The 15,865-nt window shown below is 43.6% G+C and overlaps 1 protein-coding gene across 1 annotated transcript; it reads left to right on the top strand.

Moving 5' to 3' along the window:
- Positions 1-1,946: 1,946 nt before the first annotated feature.
- LOC127236704 (glutathione S-transferase A3) lies at positions 1,947-15,663 on the top strand. The gene is made up of 7 exons (XM_051204461.1): positions 1,947-1,971; positions 9,007-9,114; positions 10,921-10,972; positions 11,885-12,017; positions 13,209-13,350; positions 14,230-14,361; positions 15,467-15,663. The coding sequence occupies exons 2-7, from the start codon at positions 9,028-9,030 to the stop codon at positions 15,584-15,586; spliced, it is 666 nt and encodes a 221-aa protein (XP_051060418.1). The 5' UTR covers positions 1,947-1,971; positions 9,007-9,027; the 3' UTR covers positions 15,587-15,663.
- The last annotated feature ends 202 nt before the right edge of the window (positions 15,664-15,865 follow it).

The raw sequence follows: 15,865 nt of genomic DNA on the forward strand, positions 1-15,865 counted from the left end.
TGGTGGGAGGAGGGCACAGAGAGATGACCGGGATGACAGCAATGAATGGGACAATGCGTTATACACATGTATAAGATTTTCAAAGAATGAGTTAAATTGATAAAAAAAAATGTAATTAGACATTCATTTAAAAAACCATAGCTCTGCACAATGTAACTTTGCACAGTGTGTACTTTGGCGCATTATGTAACAGTTTCGGGAGTTATGAAACCATCTGTAGCTGAGCCCAGGCCTTGAGAATTGCTGCTTCCAATAAGTCCTTCCTTGTGTCTCTATTCAGGCAACAAGCGGCACTGAAGCCATTGAATTTCACTGTCTGGTTCTTTGCTCTGTCCCATTTTCCACACCGCTGAGACAGGTGTTGACCGGACTCCATCAAGATGTTCCTGTCCTGTATGAAGCCCACACAGCATGTCCACAGGCAGACATTCACTTGTGTATCACACATGAAACTAAAGTACAGTTGTTTCCAAATCTAGCAAAACTAGTTTGTAGAGGCTTGAGAGATGGCTGGGCAGTTAAAACCAGTGGCTGCCCTTTCAGAGGACCCAGCAGTCCCATGTGGCCACCAAGATTTGTATCTCCAGTTCTAGGGGACCCAGTAACCTCTTCTGGTCTCCCTGGGTACCAGGTACACATATGGTGCACAGACACATACAGAGCTGTCATATACATATAATAAAAATATACTAAAATTAGCTTTTAGATCTTCCTTCCTTTGGTTGTAGTGTATAACAGACATCATTCAGAAGCACAAAGATCAGAATGCTCTGGTCCCCAGCACAGGCACAGGCGGTGTGTATTGTAAACAGAGAAAAGAAGCCACACAGATGCAGAAAGTAGAAGACTGGAGAAGACTTCCATTGCAAGGTAGATGTGTTTTGCTTGAAGTTGGGTAGCTAGAGAGTGCATTCAAAGGTACTTTGCAATATCATTAAACACCAAGTTAAACTTCAGCTTCCTAAATAAGGAGAACTCTTTTAAGCCAAACAAATCAACTGGATACCCACGACACCTGACTTATGGAGAGTAGAGTCACTCCTGCATACTCACGATGAATGAAGAACATAGGGGAGAACTCTGCCTTCAATCTCTCTTGCACCTGCTGGATGAGAATGAAGAAGGACTTGGGCTTGGCTACACTATCTCACTCCTATATTTGGGAAAGATTGTTTCAACACTCTAAATTAGTTTACTGACTTGGTACTATGGTCATGTTTTGTACCTATTTATAGGGACTGACACACAGAAGCCCATGAGAGAAACACATTAAACACAGTGTGAAAGTAACCTGAGTCACCATTATTGAGGGAATACAGCAGAAGCCGAAGGGAGAAGAGTCTAACCAAACACAAACCACATCCAAAGGGTGTTTGGTGAGAAGGTAAAAATCCAGGACACCCATGTCAATGTGAATTTCCAAGAAAACACCTCTCATTAGCATAAGCACATTCCCACAACATTTGGGAATACTTATGTTAATAATCATTATTTGTCTGAAACTCAACTATTTGTTCTGTGCCTTACCTGGTGGTCCAGTCAACAGACATACTCCCTACTTGCTCTTTACAGCATCTCCCAGCTTAGCTAAAAAGAGGTTTCCCACTTGCTTTAGCCCTTGCCTGCCACTCATGAAACCCTCACAGGGAGTTTCTTGTAACAGCCCACACTCACTGACACACAGAGAGTTAAATCTGCCTGAATTCCAATCTTCAAGCTCTCCACTAGTAGCCTTGAATAGGAAACACATTAATAAACCTGTCTAGCAACCCAGGCATGACTTTGCTTTTTTTTTTTTTCTAATCTCTCACAGAAACTTCTGGCCTCTGGGCAATGTGGGAGCAACTTTTCTCTTATTGGATTGTCTCCCCTTACCTGGGAGGGGCTTATTCAAATTAACAAATAGCTTATAAAACATCAGGAACTCTTGTGTTGTGGAGTTTTTTTTAGAGGGAACAGCTTTTAAACAAGGTAAGTACTAAATCAAATCAATTTTTCTAACACACACACACAGCCCTTTGGCACCTAGAAAATACTTAGCATGTGAAAACCTGTTTTGTACTAACATTATACAGACTTGGTGTACTTCAGGACAGTCTAAGAATTGCTGATTTCATCTCTGCTGGATACATTGTTAGATATGTAAAAATGAAGAATGTAGAAACTGGGGCTGAGAATTTAACGGTGAGAGACAAATTAACTTCATATGGAGGAAGGAGAGGGGTAAGAGCCCAGACAAACTGGAGTGATGTCCAGGGAAGGGGAACATGGTACTGATGCTAGAGTTACCTTCTCTATAGAAGGAACCAATGTGCAGTTGTCTATTGTGATGCTGGGCAAGACATAAGGACAGGGAGTATTAAATAGATGAGGAAAGAAAATGAACTCACCTCTGCTGGCTGAGATTTTGATTAAGATCACAAGTTATGTTTGCAGTCTAAACATTTGTCTTGATTATTTGCCAGTTTTGACTTGTATTCTATCTTATCAGACTATAATGGCATGCACTGGGCCTCACAAACTGCATACAATCTAGTTTGTTGGGGAGACTCTTGTGATAAAAATGAGCATGTCTAAACGTGCCTTTAAATGTTACACAGTTATAACTACAAATCTAACACCGCTATGTGTGGGCAGCTACTGTTAAGAACCCCCCAGCCCCCCATACCACTATGCTTTTCCTTTTCAGGAGTCTTGAGTGTACGCTCACTGTGTCAAAGGACCGAGTTCATCAAGAGACTTGCAAATCGGGCACATCATTATCCTTTGACCCCGTCTATCCCTGTCGCCCTGTCTTCTGCTCATCTCCTTCCGTGCCCCACACAGTACTCCTCTTCCTTCGACCTTTCTCCCCACGACTCTCAAATGTACAACAGAACCATTTTCAGGCCGTGACTTCTCAGTTTATTTTATTTTCATTCTATCATTCTATGTGCAAGGTACCTTGGCCATTTCCATTCCCCACATCTTTCTGACTCCATCTGCTTCCCCTCTCAGACTCATTACCCTTCCCAACTTCCTGCCAGCCTCTTGCTGTACAGCCCAATGAATCCAATCAGTTTTGCCCAAATACACAGGATGTGGAATTATCCCCTGGGTCATGGGCAACCTCCAAGTGTGATCACCCAAGAGAAAAGCGACTCCCCGTCTCAGCAGCCATGAACTGCCAGTTGTTTTTCCATTGGGGTGGAGCACTGGGACCATCCTCCCCTCAGTACTGGAATTTTTTACTGGATTCATTGCTTTTTCCAGCATGTAGGTTCTTTCGACCTGCACTCAGAAGTTTCCTGAGCTTTGACTGGAAGGCAGGATGTTTTCTTAATGAACCCCAAATTTGCTTTATGCTAACATAACCTGAAATTCTTCTCTGGGGCATCAGTCCATGCACCCCAGCTTCCAGGGAGTGGAGTGTCTTGAGTAAAACTCCTGGAGCTGTTACAGCTGGCAGCATTGGGCCACAGCTCTCACTGCCAGCAACAACGTCCTAGAACTGTGTAGGCTAGGAAAATCCAAACTGACATTTATTGCTGTAGAAATAATTAATTTTACAAGTCAGGAGTAGTAGATTTCCGTCTAGTCTTTGCAACTAATAAACTAGGTCACCAATGGCATCCTCTCTGTAGGACTCAAGCATCTCTTAGCACAGCAGAAGATTGGCAGGGACAGAGTTCCCCAACCTCAGCACCATTGTCAGATGGGGAGGCATGAATAGCTATTTACTTACCCTACACAGGGCACCACTGACAAATGAAGGAAACTGCTTCATCCACATGTAGCTGGTTGAACTAAAGACTTTACTGGGGTTTCCCATAGGACCGTGGGTGGTGACTCAGAGGCATTGGTAATGACTCAAAAGCTGCCTCGTAGAGTGTCTAATGACTCAAAAGCTGCCTCGTAGAGTGTCCTGCCTGGATTGAAGGAAGCTCCAGTGAAGACAACCCTTTCCTAGCAATTGTTCACTACTTTTATCACCTTGGGAAGGGGCCTACATATCATGTAGCTCTTACAATCTTCCTGAACCTCTCAGGTTTCCTTAGACTCATAAGAGTAGTTCTTTCTTTCATGAGACGGTATTTTAGCTCAGAGGAAATGGCTACACAACACTGCCCATTTTGACTGGTTTACCCTTCCTATGAAGGGCTTCCCCTGTTTTAGGATGTTGAGAGGGAACCCTGGCATGTAACACCCTAGAGATTTCACATGTACATTCCCTGCCTTCAGGCTGTGGCTGCCCAGAGTCCCTCCAACCTCAGCAATGGAGAAGCAGCTAAGTCCTGACTGAGGATCACTGAAGGAGCTGACTTCTCAGGGGGACAACTTCAGGAGTATGGATGAGAGGGACAAACACTGTAGCACTTGGCAGTTAGCTAGAATGTACAGATTATTAGAATGTGGAAGTCAACAATGTTACCACTGGGGGAAAGGGATATTCTAGAAGAGAGATAGTGGGACTTTCTGAATAGATGTTATAGAAGAACAGGCTGGCAAGATGCTGCACAGTAATGCTTGTTTGAGAGTTGGTCCTGGTGTGAAGGGAGGAAGGGACACCTCAGACTTCCAGAATCTACTCTTTCTGGCAGGCAGCACCCCAACACCAGTGCAAAATGGATAGAGTCCCCATTCTCTTGGCTGACTTGCCTTCTCCTATGGTTGTCACTTGTTTAGACATCTGAATCAGGATCCATAGGCTGAGGTTCCTAGAAACAGATAACATGAAGTTACTATTGATACAGTTTTGCACAGTATTGATACAGGTTTGCACAAGGCATATGGATCCCTGTAAAACCTTACAGGGAAAGGACCTGATCAGACAGTGATCATTCCCTGATGCATTGCAATTGCTGCAGATGGCTGGTGTGTTTCTATTATGATGTATATGTATATGTATATGTATATGTATATGTATATGTATATGTATTTATTGTCTTGCTCCCTGTCCCTTGAAGGTAGGCAACAGTAACTGTCTCTATAGTTAGAAGAGAAACGGAGACTCTGATCCTGTAAACTATTGAGTCTACTTGTCTCTAAATATTCGGACTTATCTATACAACTTCCTCCTACCTCTTAAGGGGATAGCATTCTTAATCAGGTGTTAGCATTCAGCAGATAAGTGAATTTCATTTACTTCTGGAATCACTATAGATTTGTGTCCTCAAACTCTTTATCCTCCTGCCTTAGCACCCCAAGTACTGGGATTATACTCATGTACCACAACACACAGAAGCTGCTAGTTTTCTTTCTTCCTCTTTCTTTCTTTTTTCTTTTTCTTTCTTTCTTTTTTTTTTTTGGTCTTTCAAGACAGGGTTTTTGTGTGTAGCTTTGGAATCTGTCCTGGGACTCGCTTTGTAGTCCAGGCTCACCTTGGACTCACACAAGTCTGCCTACCTCTGCCTCCCAAGTGCTGGAACTAAAGATGTGTGCCACCATCACCTGGCAGAAGCCAGTTTTCTTAATGGAACAAATAGAGTTGTGTTAGTCCTCATCACACGGAGTTCCTTAAGTCTTCACTTAAGTAAAGTACTGAAATCCCTTGACAAACTTTCTGTCTCTGGAGTTCCTGAAGAGCTTCTCACAGAGAAGCATTGATAAACGAAAGGCTCCCTCATTCCCTCTTCAACCTTGACTAGCCTGGAGGACTCTGGGAAAATAGGCAGTAGGTCCTCAGGAGAGCAGTATGGAGCTGGAGGGGGGCAGAGAGGTTTCCAGTGGAGTGGAGCAGCTCTGACCTGAAGCTGGAGAAAGTCAATAGTCCAATCCCGTGAGAGCGGGAGTGTGCGGTTTCACTCTGAACTCTATGAAACCCTCTGTAAGTTGAGCACCAGGAGCTGTCTCTGTGGTGGTTGCAGACAGGACAGTGACTCCACAGAACTCACTGAGGCTGAGGATCGTGTTGAGACCCCATCAGATCATCCAGTCCCTCTAGTTCTCATTCTGTTGACTCTGAGGCTGCCTGGGCCTGGTGGTAAAGCGACCTTTGGAAGGCTCTTGTTTGGAAATGGAGGGTGTTAGAGGGAGGAGCATTATGATGAAATACTCCAGAACATGATCTGCTCTCAAAGGTAATAGGATTAGTGAGCAGGTTTTAGTCACTTGGCTCTGAGTCCCCAATAAACAAACATTGAAGCCAAGTGAACTTTGCTCTCTCTTTCATCCTGCTGGATTACCCCCCATTAAGAACATGAACTATGCACATTCTAAAGTGTAAGAATGATGGAGTGATTGCATCTCTAACAGATTTTATAACGTAAAGGTCAGAGCTTAGGAGCTCTACATCTGAAGCGATGCCATTTGCTTTTTTTTTTTTTTTTTTTTTTTTTTTGCTATTTTAACTCCAAGCGTACTTGCTTTAAAAAAATACACCTCTTGATAAAGACAAGGATATTGTTTCAAGCCGCACACTTTCAAAACTTTCCAAGAAGAAATATAATGCTTTATCGTGGTCTTTGGGTCTGGGGGGGGAGTTCCCCCCACATCCAGCACTGGAACCTTTGGTCTCCTTGACTCCTGGGTGTTCACACTCATGCTCGCACTGGCTCCGTGATTCCCAGGAGCCACTGCTGTTTTGTTCTGTGGTTCTTTGCTGGGCTCTACCTGCAGGCAGCCTGAGATGGGGAGTGTCCCATTTCCCTAAAGGACTCAGCGGGATGCCTTATTCATTCACAATGACCAAATGAGCATAGACATGTGCGTATATCCACACAAAGTGTACACAGGCTGAACTGACAACACATCCATGCCTAACCCTTTCTACACTCTGGCACTTCCTATACTTTTCTTTACCATTAAAAAATACTAGATTTCAATCCCATGTAGAGAGTTCTACCATATTTTGAAAAATAATATCATAATTAATAAAAACCTAGACTTTGGGTTTGAACGGAAGAGTGAATGCTAGAACAGGGTTTCATTTTGGGCAGGCTTCTCTAGAAACCTCTGAAATCTACAGCTAACACTGACAATAAAATTTAAAAGCTCAATTTCTGGAATTTTTTTTTTTTTTTTTTTACATCTGGATAGAATGAAGTTGAACTGATGAGATACCCACTCTGGCAGACATGGAAACCCCTTAGCTTGGTGTCAGATCCAAAGGAAACTCCACTGTCCCAAACCACAAAGGACAGGTGTCCCTTTCCATGTGATGGTGCCCAATAATAGGGCAAGAGAAGCTGCCTTGCCCAACTTCAGCTTTTGTAGGAACAGTGGAAGCTCCAGGAGTGAGCTGAGCACGGAGGCAGTAGTAAGAGGTTCCAGGAGCCAACAGAGGCAGAGCACGCAACTCTGAGACCACATTTATCAGGAGAGAGCAGGATGAAAGGAAAAGGCAGTTAGAGGAGGTTGAGTATGGTCGGTAGCCAAAAAAAAAAAAAAAAAAAAAAAAAAAAAAAGAAGAAGAAGAAGAAACAAATGATCCACTCTTTAGGAGGGTTCTGATCAGTATCCTGGATGGGTTAGGAGAGGCCCTTCTGGGCAGGGGTACATGTTTGTGCCTCACCTGCAGATGAAATAAAGACATGGCTGCTCCATGGCATAGTTAGGGGGTAGTTCTTATTTTAAATATGAGAGTGAGAACAGCCAGAAGCATTAGAAAGAGTTCAGAGCACAGAGAAAGAAAGTAGTAGCCTGAACATGGCCACCAGACTAGACCTGGCCACGAGAGATGCAGCCACGGAGAGAGAGAGAGAGAGAGAAAGGAGGAGGGGTGTGTGTGGGGGGAGACAGGGAGGAAGACAGATAAAGAGCAGACAAGAGGGAACATAATCCAAACAGCAGAGTTATAAGGGGAATAGCTGGCGGGTCAGGGAGCCCATTAGTGGAAAAGTTTAGGGTAGGGGAGGAGTTGAGAATGGCTAGGATGCTAGCCGGGACTTAGACATGTACAACAGGTACTTTGGTACTGAAGGAGCCTGGAGACCAGCATGTGCTTTGGTATGCCCTTAGGCACCACGGAAAGCTTTCTGTCAGTGACAAGGAAAACCCCTCCTTTTGGTACAGAGGAATCTGCTTCCGGTTTCTTACATTCCAGAGGAAGACAGGCTGTGGCTAACCACCAGAATTTGGAAGAAGTGAGTTTCCTTTGGATGTGACACTTGGTTGTATATTCTGTAAAACGAAGGCAGCAGAATCTCATTTCCTTGATTTCACAGAGAAATGCACACACAACGATAGAAAAATCACATTCTGAATAAGCGAGGAATTGACGTTCAGTATCTGTGGGCAGAATACAACAGTTTTAGAGGACAACTGAGTTTTCTTAGCATGCTCTCCCCATGCAGTAAAACACACTTTTGAAGCCTAATCTCTGCTTTTGATCAAACACAGCCAGAGGGCTGAACAGAGCCTGCTGCCCTGCTCATTGCATTGCTGCTAGCCATGTCCCCCGAGTTTGATGTGCCCAGTTATGAGCATTCATGTACGAGGAGACAGATCCTTCATGGTTTTATTCCTCTCTGTGACCCCTCATGTCTGTCATTGGTTTGGTGTGATGGTGAACAATGCCTTAACGTTATCTGAGGTTGGTTTCCTTAACTGAAAAATGGAGAAATACGCTCTTTGCGTGGTCGTGTGACTATTAGAGGCAATGTGTCAGAAGAGATCTGGGCTGGGATGTTGCTCAGGGACAGGGAGGAGGAGACAGATGAGAGGAGGGGAAGGGAAGAGAATAAAAGAGAGTCGGGTGTAATGGGAGGGACCACTAGAGGTCTGCAATAAACTGTAGTTTGCTGGTCCTCTCTTTCCCACACATTGTGTCCCACACATTGTTATCCTCCACTCTGACATATGAAGCAGTTTCATTTTTTCTAAGTCACTTTTTAACCAATGGAGTCACTGAACTGGTTTGGTGCAATCTGAGGGTAGTTCTTGATGGGTAACCATTTGGACCAAGGAACATACTCTTGGCATGTCTCCAACCCTGCCATAAGGAAGGCAGACACCCCAGTGTAGTGTCTGTCCAAACACCCTCACAGGACAGACTTTAAGAGCAAGCTGTATTTCATTCCTGTTTAGAAAAACCAAGAGGTCGCTGCTATGGCGGGGAAGCCAGTCCTTCACTACTTCGATGGCCGTGGGAGAATGGAGCCAGTCCGGTGGCTCTTGGCTGCAGCTGGAGTAGAGGTACGTTCTGACTTGAGTCATTTTAAGCCGAGTCTGAAATTGATTTTACCAAACATGTTTCTCATGTGAGCCATCAAAGTGTCCTGCTGAGTGACCCGAAATAAAAACTGCCAACTATGAATTTATTACCCTAATAAATTATTGTTTTCATCAAAGATCATAAACATTAAAATAAGGACTGGAGAAATGGCTCAGCAGTTAAGAGCATTTGCTGCCCTTCCCGAGGACCTGAGTCCAATTTACACGACACACATAGACACAGACATGCACAGAGAGAATAAAATAAATCTTCAAAAGCACTACAGCAAGTGTAAGTAATTTATCAAACCTTATGCACTATATTTAAATTTAAATGATCAGTAAAAATGTAAGTGGAAAACTCATGCCATTTAAAGAAGAGACAGAAACATAAACATTGCCTACTTGATATTGCTAAGTTACTTTAAGTCATTGCTAACATAGTGCAGTTTTCAGGATAGATTCTGTGTTTTGCCTTTTATTATTTGTGTATATGTGTACAGATGAATATGTTATGTGAGCACATGTGCGGAGGCCAAAAGACCACTTCAAGTTGTCTATCAAGTTGTCTTCAAGTGTGATTTCTCTGGTAGCAGCTCCCACCCCCCACCGTTAGCCCTTTCACTGGTCTGGTGCTTACCATGTTGGCAAGTTTGGCTGCCGCTGATTCCACTTCCCCAGCTCTGGGATTACAAGCGTGCACCACCACATCCAGCTACTTGACATGGGACCTGGGAATCAAACTCAGGTCACTATGTACTGCAATGTTTGCACAGCAAACATTTTGTTTATTCAAATAAGCTGTTTTCCCCAGCCCAGTTCCTACGCTCTAGAGAAACAACTTGACCTGTTTAAGGCTGAAACAGGGGCAGAGGAGATGAGGCTAAGGCAGTAGTAGGGAAGGGAGATGAATGAGAACAAAGGGCAATCCCCATCCCACTCACGTACATACATATGTGTGTGCTATGTTACAAAGCCAACCACTTTATATGTTAGCTTAGAAACAATTAAAAGATCAACAAGTAAATCAAAGGAATAAGTAACCATCCTCACAAAAGAGATTTCTTTTAAAAGCCACATATTCTTTTAAGTTCTATCATTTGGCAGTTCAGGACACACAGACACAAGAACACTTAGTAACATGGCCAATGTAAAGAACTTAGGACACTCTAAAGGTCATACCCAACTCATGAAGCCATCTAGGAACCCAAAGATTTTAGTGACAAAAAAAAAATAGTGTAGGACATTAATTACTTCTTAAGTTGGGAATTCTATATGATTGTGCCCCATTTTCCAGGAAGGGCTATTTTACTTGCAAGAGTAATGTAGTGTAGGAAGAAGGATCTGCTTCTTCCACAGCAGGGCTCCTAAGGAGAGAGGTGCTATGATTACAACACAAGACTGTTGGCAGACAAGCCACTGGTCTGTGTCATATTCGGTGCTGGAAACAGTGTTTCTTGTGATCTCACTGGGGGTAGGCTGAAATATTAGAAATGGCAGCCAGAAGAAAGGGTCAGCATTTCCTTCCACTGGCATTCCTGTAACCCACGACTTAATCAGCTACATAGGTAGAGTTCTGGGAGAAGCGATATGTTGTGACCACAGCTCCCTTCTTAAAAGATCTTCTCTTAATTCCCACGAGCCATGATTAGTTCATCCGTGTGCTCACCAAATTAAATAATCTCTCCCTTCTCTCATATTATCTACAGATAGGAGTCATTAAAGTGAAAAGGCTGGAACACAATGAAATTAATCAATAAAGACTTGCTTATTCTTTCTGTATTCTAGTTTGAAGAAAAATTCCTGAAAACTCGGGATGACTTGGCAAGGTTAAGAAATGGTAAGAACACAGATCTAAATGCTCCCAAGAGGAGCTTCTAGTGGAAGCTTTAAAATTAGACAGTACCTATGTAACTGCAGTATTTGTTGATGAAATGATAGTCGCTGGTCCCTGTGAGCAGATCTGGTGAATGTCACAGTTAAGAGGGCTGAGACTCTGTGTTTGCTGAAGGCATCCCCACAGCCCCATGAACGTCCTCTCTGTGATTTCCCATGCTTGCTGCAGTTGGCTTGGGTTCCCACACTGACTTCCATCCACATACAACTCACTAGATGCCAGCAGCAACTATGTCAACCACTTATCTTGAGTTCTAACAGGTAGAACTAGAAATGCTGCTTTATAGCACTGAGTCTTGGTATTAGACAAAAACACATACTGATTGTTGGTGTTAGGAAAAAATGCATAAGAAGCCTACAGAGAAGCAGGGTTATGATCTCGCCCTGATACCATGATACTTTGAGACTTCTTCTTCTTTTTTTTTAATGATCCCAGCTGACTGTTGGCTTGTACCTCTCTCACGTTCTTCCTAAAACATACATGAACATGTAATAAACACTCTTTCACATACCGTGTAACAATAACGTATAGAATTAGTATTCTGGATATAAAATAAGATATCAATGAAATAATAGGGTAAACTTAGAAGTCACAAAAGAATCAGAAAACAAAAACATTAAATGCTATTTCATTAAAAGGTTATTGAGTAATAAGTTATTTTTAAAATTTTAGTCAATTCATCAAATACCTTTTGCTTTGAATATGTCTAACCATACAATATACATACATATCCAAATATATATATATACATATATATATATATATATATAGAGAGAGAGAGAGAGAGAGAGAGAGAGAGAGAGAGAATATGCCCATAGACATCTTATTCTCCTTTCCCTTTGCTTCATCCAATAGATGGGAGTTTGATGTTCCAGCAAGTGCCCATGGTGGAGATTGATGGGATGAAGCTGGTGCAGACCAAAGCCATTCTCAACTACATTGCCTCCAAATACAACCTCTATGGGAAGGACATAAAGGAGAGAGCCATGTATGGTATAGTTTCTCTCATCACGGGGAAGGTTTAGGCCCTACCTTGAGTGAATAAAACCATGGCAAAAGACTCATGAACACAATGTGCCTGGGTGCTTGGGCATCTATCTACATACACACTGACATCAGTTAAGAAGAGGACTATGAAATTGAGGAAAGAATGTGAGGGGAGATGAGGGAAAAATAGGAGGGGTCAGGTTGTCCCATGTAGGATAGCAGATGGTAGAGTCTTCAGAAGCAACATTCTAGCCAATAGCTTTGGACAAAGGGAAAGTCCAAGGGGCTGTAAGAGAAGGCTCCAAAGCCTGAAGGAACTGATCGTCCAGTTGTGACAATTACAGCCATGACCCTAGGTTACCATGGAAATCTGCATCAGTCAGGCTGATTGTGGCTCATGGAATCTGGTACAAAGACACCAGGGTTGCATGAAGCTTTTTGTGGGATCTGGAGGCTGTTTGGGGGTGTCAAGACTGATCGTGAGGTTTTCTCTTTCCTGATAGAACAACCCCATTCAAACTAAATCTTCTCTGGAATGGTGGGACTTTTCTCAAAATGGTAAACACCAAGTCACCAATAACCCAACAGTTCCATCAGATAAACACACAGGAGAGAAATGGAAACATGAACTCAGGAATAATGGTAGAGGAATGTATGTTGATGCGCTAGTTATCATGTTCAAAAATAAAAATGTTAACAGGAGAATGGATGAAGGGAGGAACCTTATTTCTTAGCCCTTTAGGTCATTCAAAAGGGAATGGAATGTTATACTGGAGGTGGTGGTGTTTGCTTTTAGTCCCAGCACTCAGTGGCAAAGGAAGAAGAATCTTTTTGAGTTTAAGGGTAGACTGTGAACATAGTAAATACACAGGCCAGCCAGAGCTACATAGAGAGGTTCTCTCTCTCTCTCTCTCTCTCTCTCTCTCTCTCTCTCTCTCTCTCTCTCTGTTTCTCTCTCTCTCTCTATCTCTGTTTCTCTCTCTCTCTCTATCTCTCTCTCTCTGTGTGTGTGTGTGTATTCCAAAAGGATTGCTTATCTACAAGAAGTAAAAATCAAATTATTATTACAGGCTCCAAAGTCCCATCAGAGGTGAACTATTTTACCCTTGTCTTTTACTCTTTTACATCCTTCAACTATAAAATCTGAGGTTAAGGCGAGAGAGCTTTGGCAGACCATTTGTCTGTTTTTTAGCATCGACATGTATGTGGAAGGTGTGGCGGATCTGGAGTTAATGGTTCTCTATTTACCCCATATGCCTTCTGGGGAGAAAGATGCAGCCCTTGCCACAATCAAGGAGAAAGCAAGGAACCGTTACTTCCCTGCCTATGAGAAGGTGAGTGCCAGCCATTTGCCCTTCAGAGCACTCAGAGGGTCCATTAGTCCTCAGGGGGCATCTGAGCAGCTAACATTGCTGCAACAAAAATGCCAAGCACTGTGTGGGGTAAAGCATAATATGAAGTGTGAAATCAAGATGTAGCAGATTGGTTTCTAGCCAGACTTACTCCTTGGTTCATGCATGCCTGCCTGCCTTCTGTCTGTGTCTTCAACAGCAGGAGGGGCATGGGAGGTCTCTGGAGCCCCCTTGTTGGGAGCAGGAGCCATTCATGAGAGATTAAACTGCAGCAGAGAACCCCTTCTCAAGCATCCTGTTTACTAACAGCATAGTGCTGTGAGCTGCGGTTCTTATCTTCTTAATTTGGGGGAGACACAGATCCTCCATCACAGAAGGCACAAGAGGACAAGGGTCTGGGTGTTCTTGGGTTGCTGGTCTTCACTTCATAATAGACCTGTTAACTGAGCTGAACAAGGAGAAATATAGCCACTGGGGCAGTCTACTTTAGTGTGAAGGGTGTATTCACACAGGTGAAGCCACTTCCCACTAAGACTACTTAGTACAGTTAGGGGGACACTCAAATGTCAGAGCTTCACCCCTTTAGTTGGGGGGGGCTGAAGAAATAGTGTGGCTGGAGCTGGGAGTTTGGCACATGTATGGAAAGCAGTGAAGGACAGGTGATGAAATGATGGGCAGAGGTGTGCTTCTGGAGTTTGGACGTGAGTCAGGAGCCTTGGGAAAGGTGTGGGGATCCATACACACCTGAGAAAGCAGCAGAGAAGGGAAATTTCTGAGGTTTGAGAACTGCAGAAAAAGGCAAGAGGCCCCAGTTTGAGGGCTGTTGTCTTCAACATCGAACTAACATCTTGAATCCTTCAGGTGTTAAAGAGCCATGGACAAGATTATCTCGTCAGCAACAGGCTGAGCAGGGCTGATATTTCCCTGGTTGAACTTCTCTACCACGTGGAAGAGCTGGACCCCAGTGTTTTGGCCAACTTCCCTCAGCTGAAGGTGCCCTATTCAAACCCTCAGATGGGCAGCCCATATCTTACCTCATGGGATCCAATATTTTGACACAACTTCTCGTTTCCTCCTACTTTGACAGAGAAGTACACTTAGTCTTGTATAATAGAAAGAACCCAGGGTCTTCCCTTCTTCCCTGTACCCCATTCCACCTTGGATTTGATCCTGGTCTCAAGGGGATTCTCTTTGTCACTGCTCCAGCCTTGTCTTCTGCACTGACCATATCTGGAGAGCTCTTTTCAAGCATCTGTGTTACCAAACCTTATTTCTCTTTACAGTGGCCTTCCTCACAAACGTTATTTCCCATTTCAGTAACTTCCACTGTGTCTGTGATGCATGTGTGTGTGTGTGTGTGTGTGTGTGTCTGCGTGTGATGTATGCATGTGTTCATCTCTGTGTGTACAAATGTGCTTATGCACATGGGAGCCAGAGGATGCCTTCCTGTGTTGCTCTCTATCTTATCCTTGAGATGCAGTTTGTCTCTGAGCTGGAGTTCTTCTAGTCAGCTGGGCTGGCTGACCAATGTATTTCAGAGCTGTCCATCTCCACCCTCTGCACCACAGTGCTGGGGCAAAGACACAGACTATTGTACTTGCTTTTATGTGGGTTGTCGGGAGGCAAATTCACACTCTCATGCTTTCATGGCAGGCACTTTACCCACTGAGCCATTCCTCAGCTCCATAACTGGTTTTATTCTTTGTTTTGTGTGGCGCTAGTGATTAAACCTTGCATATTCCAGGCAAGTGCTGTACCACTGGCATACTGCCAGCCCCTGACAATTCCCACTTTCCTTTCTCAGTGTCAAGGCTAGTTGAGACTGGACCCGATTCCATGTTCTATTTCCATGGTATTGTCCGTGACCTTCATGGAAAAAGATGGGAACCACTCGGATAGAATGAGTGTTTGCAATGTACTGGGGGAAGCTCCATCCTCCTTCCACTCAACTTCATTCTCCCTGAGTATCTGTCCCCGACCTCCACCTGATGCCGATGGAGGGGATTGGTTGGTCTTTGACTGGCAGGAGCACAGGGCCGCAAAGCAATAATAGCTTTTTCTTCAGCTGCTCTCTGAGGCTCTGATTTGTTTGTTTCAGGCACTGAAAGCCAGAGTCAGCAACCTCCCCACAGTGAAGAAGTTTCTTCAGCCTGGCAGCCAGAGGAAGCCATTTGATGATGAGAAATGTGTAGAATCAGTTAAGAAGATTTTCAGTTAAACCAGGCCCATATGGATGAATAGCAGCCCTAAGGCCAACCTTCTAAAGCTTTGCAACAATAAAGTGTTTTGATTAAATGTGGCCCACACCTTTATTCCCAGCATTCAGGAGGCAAAGGCCGATGGATTTCTGTGAGTTTGAAGCCAACCTGGTCTACAAAGTGAGTTCCAGGACAGGGTCCAAAGCTACCCAGAGGGAAAAAAAAAAACAAGCAAAACAAAAAGTTGGTCCTGCTAATTATGAAGGTAACAACTTTTCTAAGGTTTGTACATTAATTCA

This window comes from Phodopus roborovskii, unplaced genomic scaffold, assembly GCF_943737965.1.
Source record: "Phodopus roborovskii unplaced genomic scaffold, PHOROB, whole genome shotgun sequence".
In the NCBI taxonomy this organism is placed as follows: domain Eukaryota; kingdom Metazoa; phylum Chordata; class Mammalia; order Rodentia; family Cricetidae; genus Phodopus; species Phodopus roborovskii.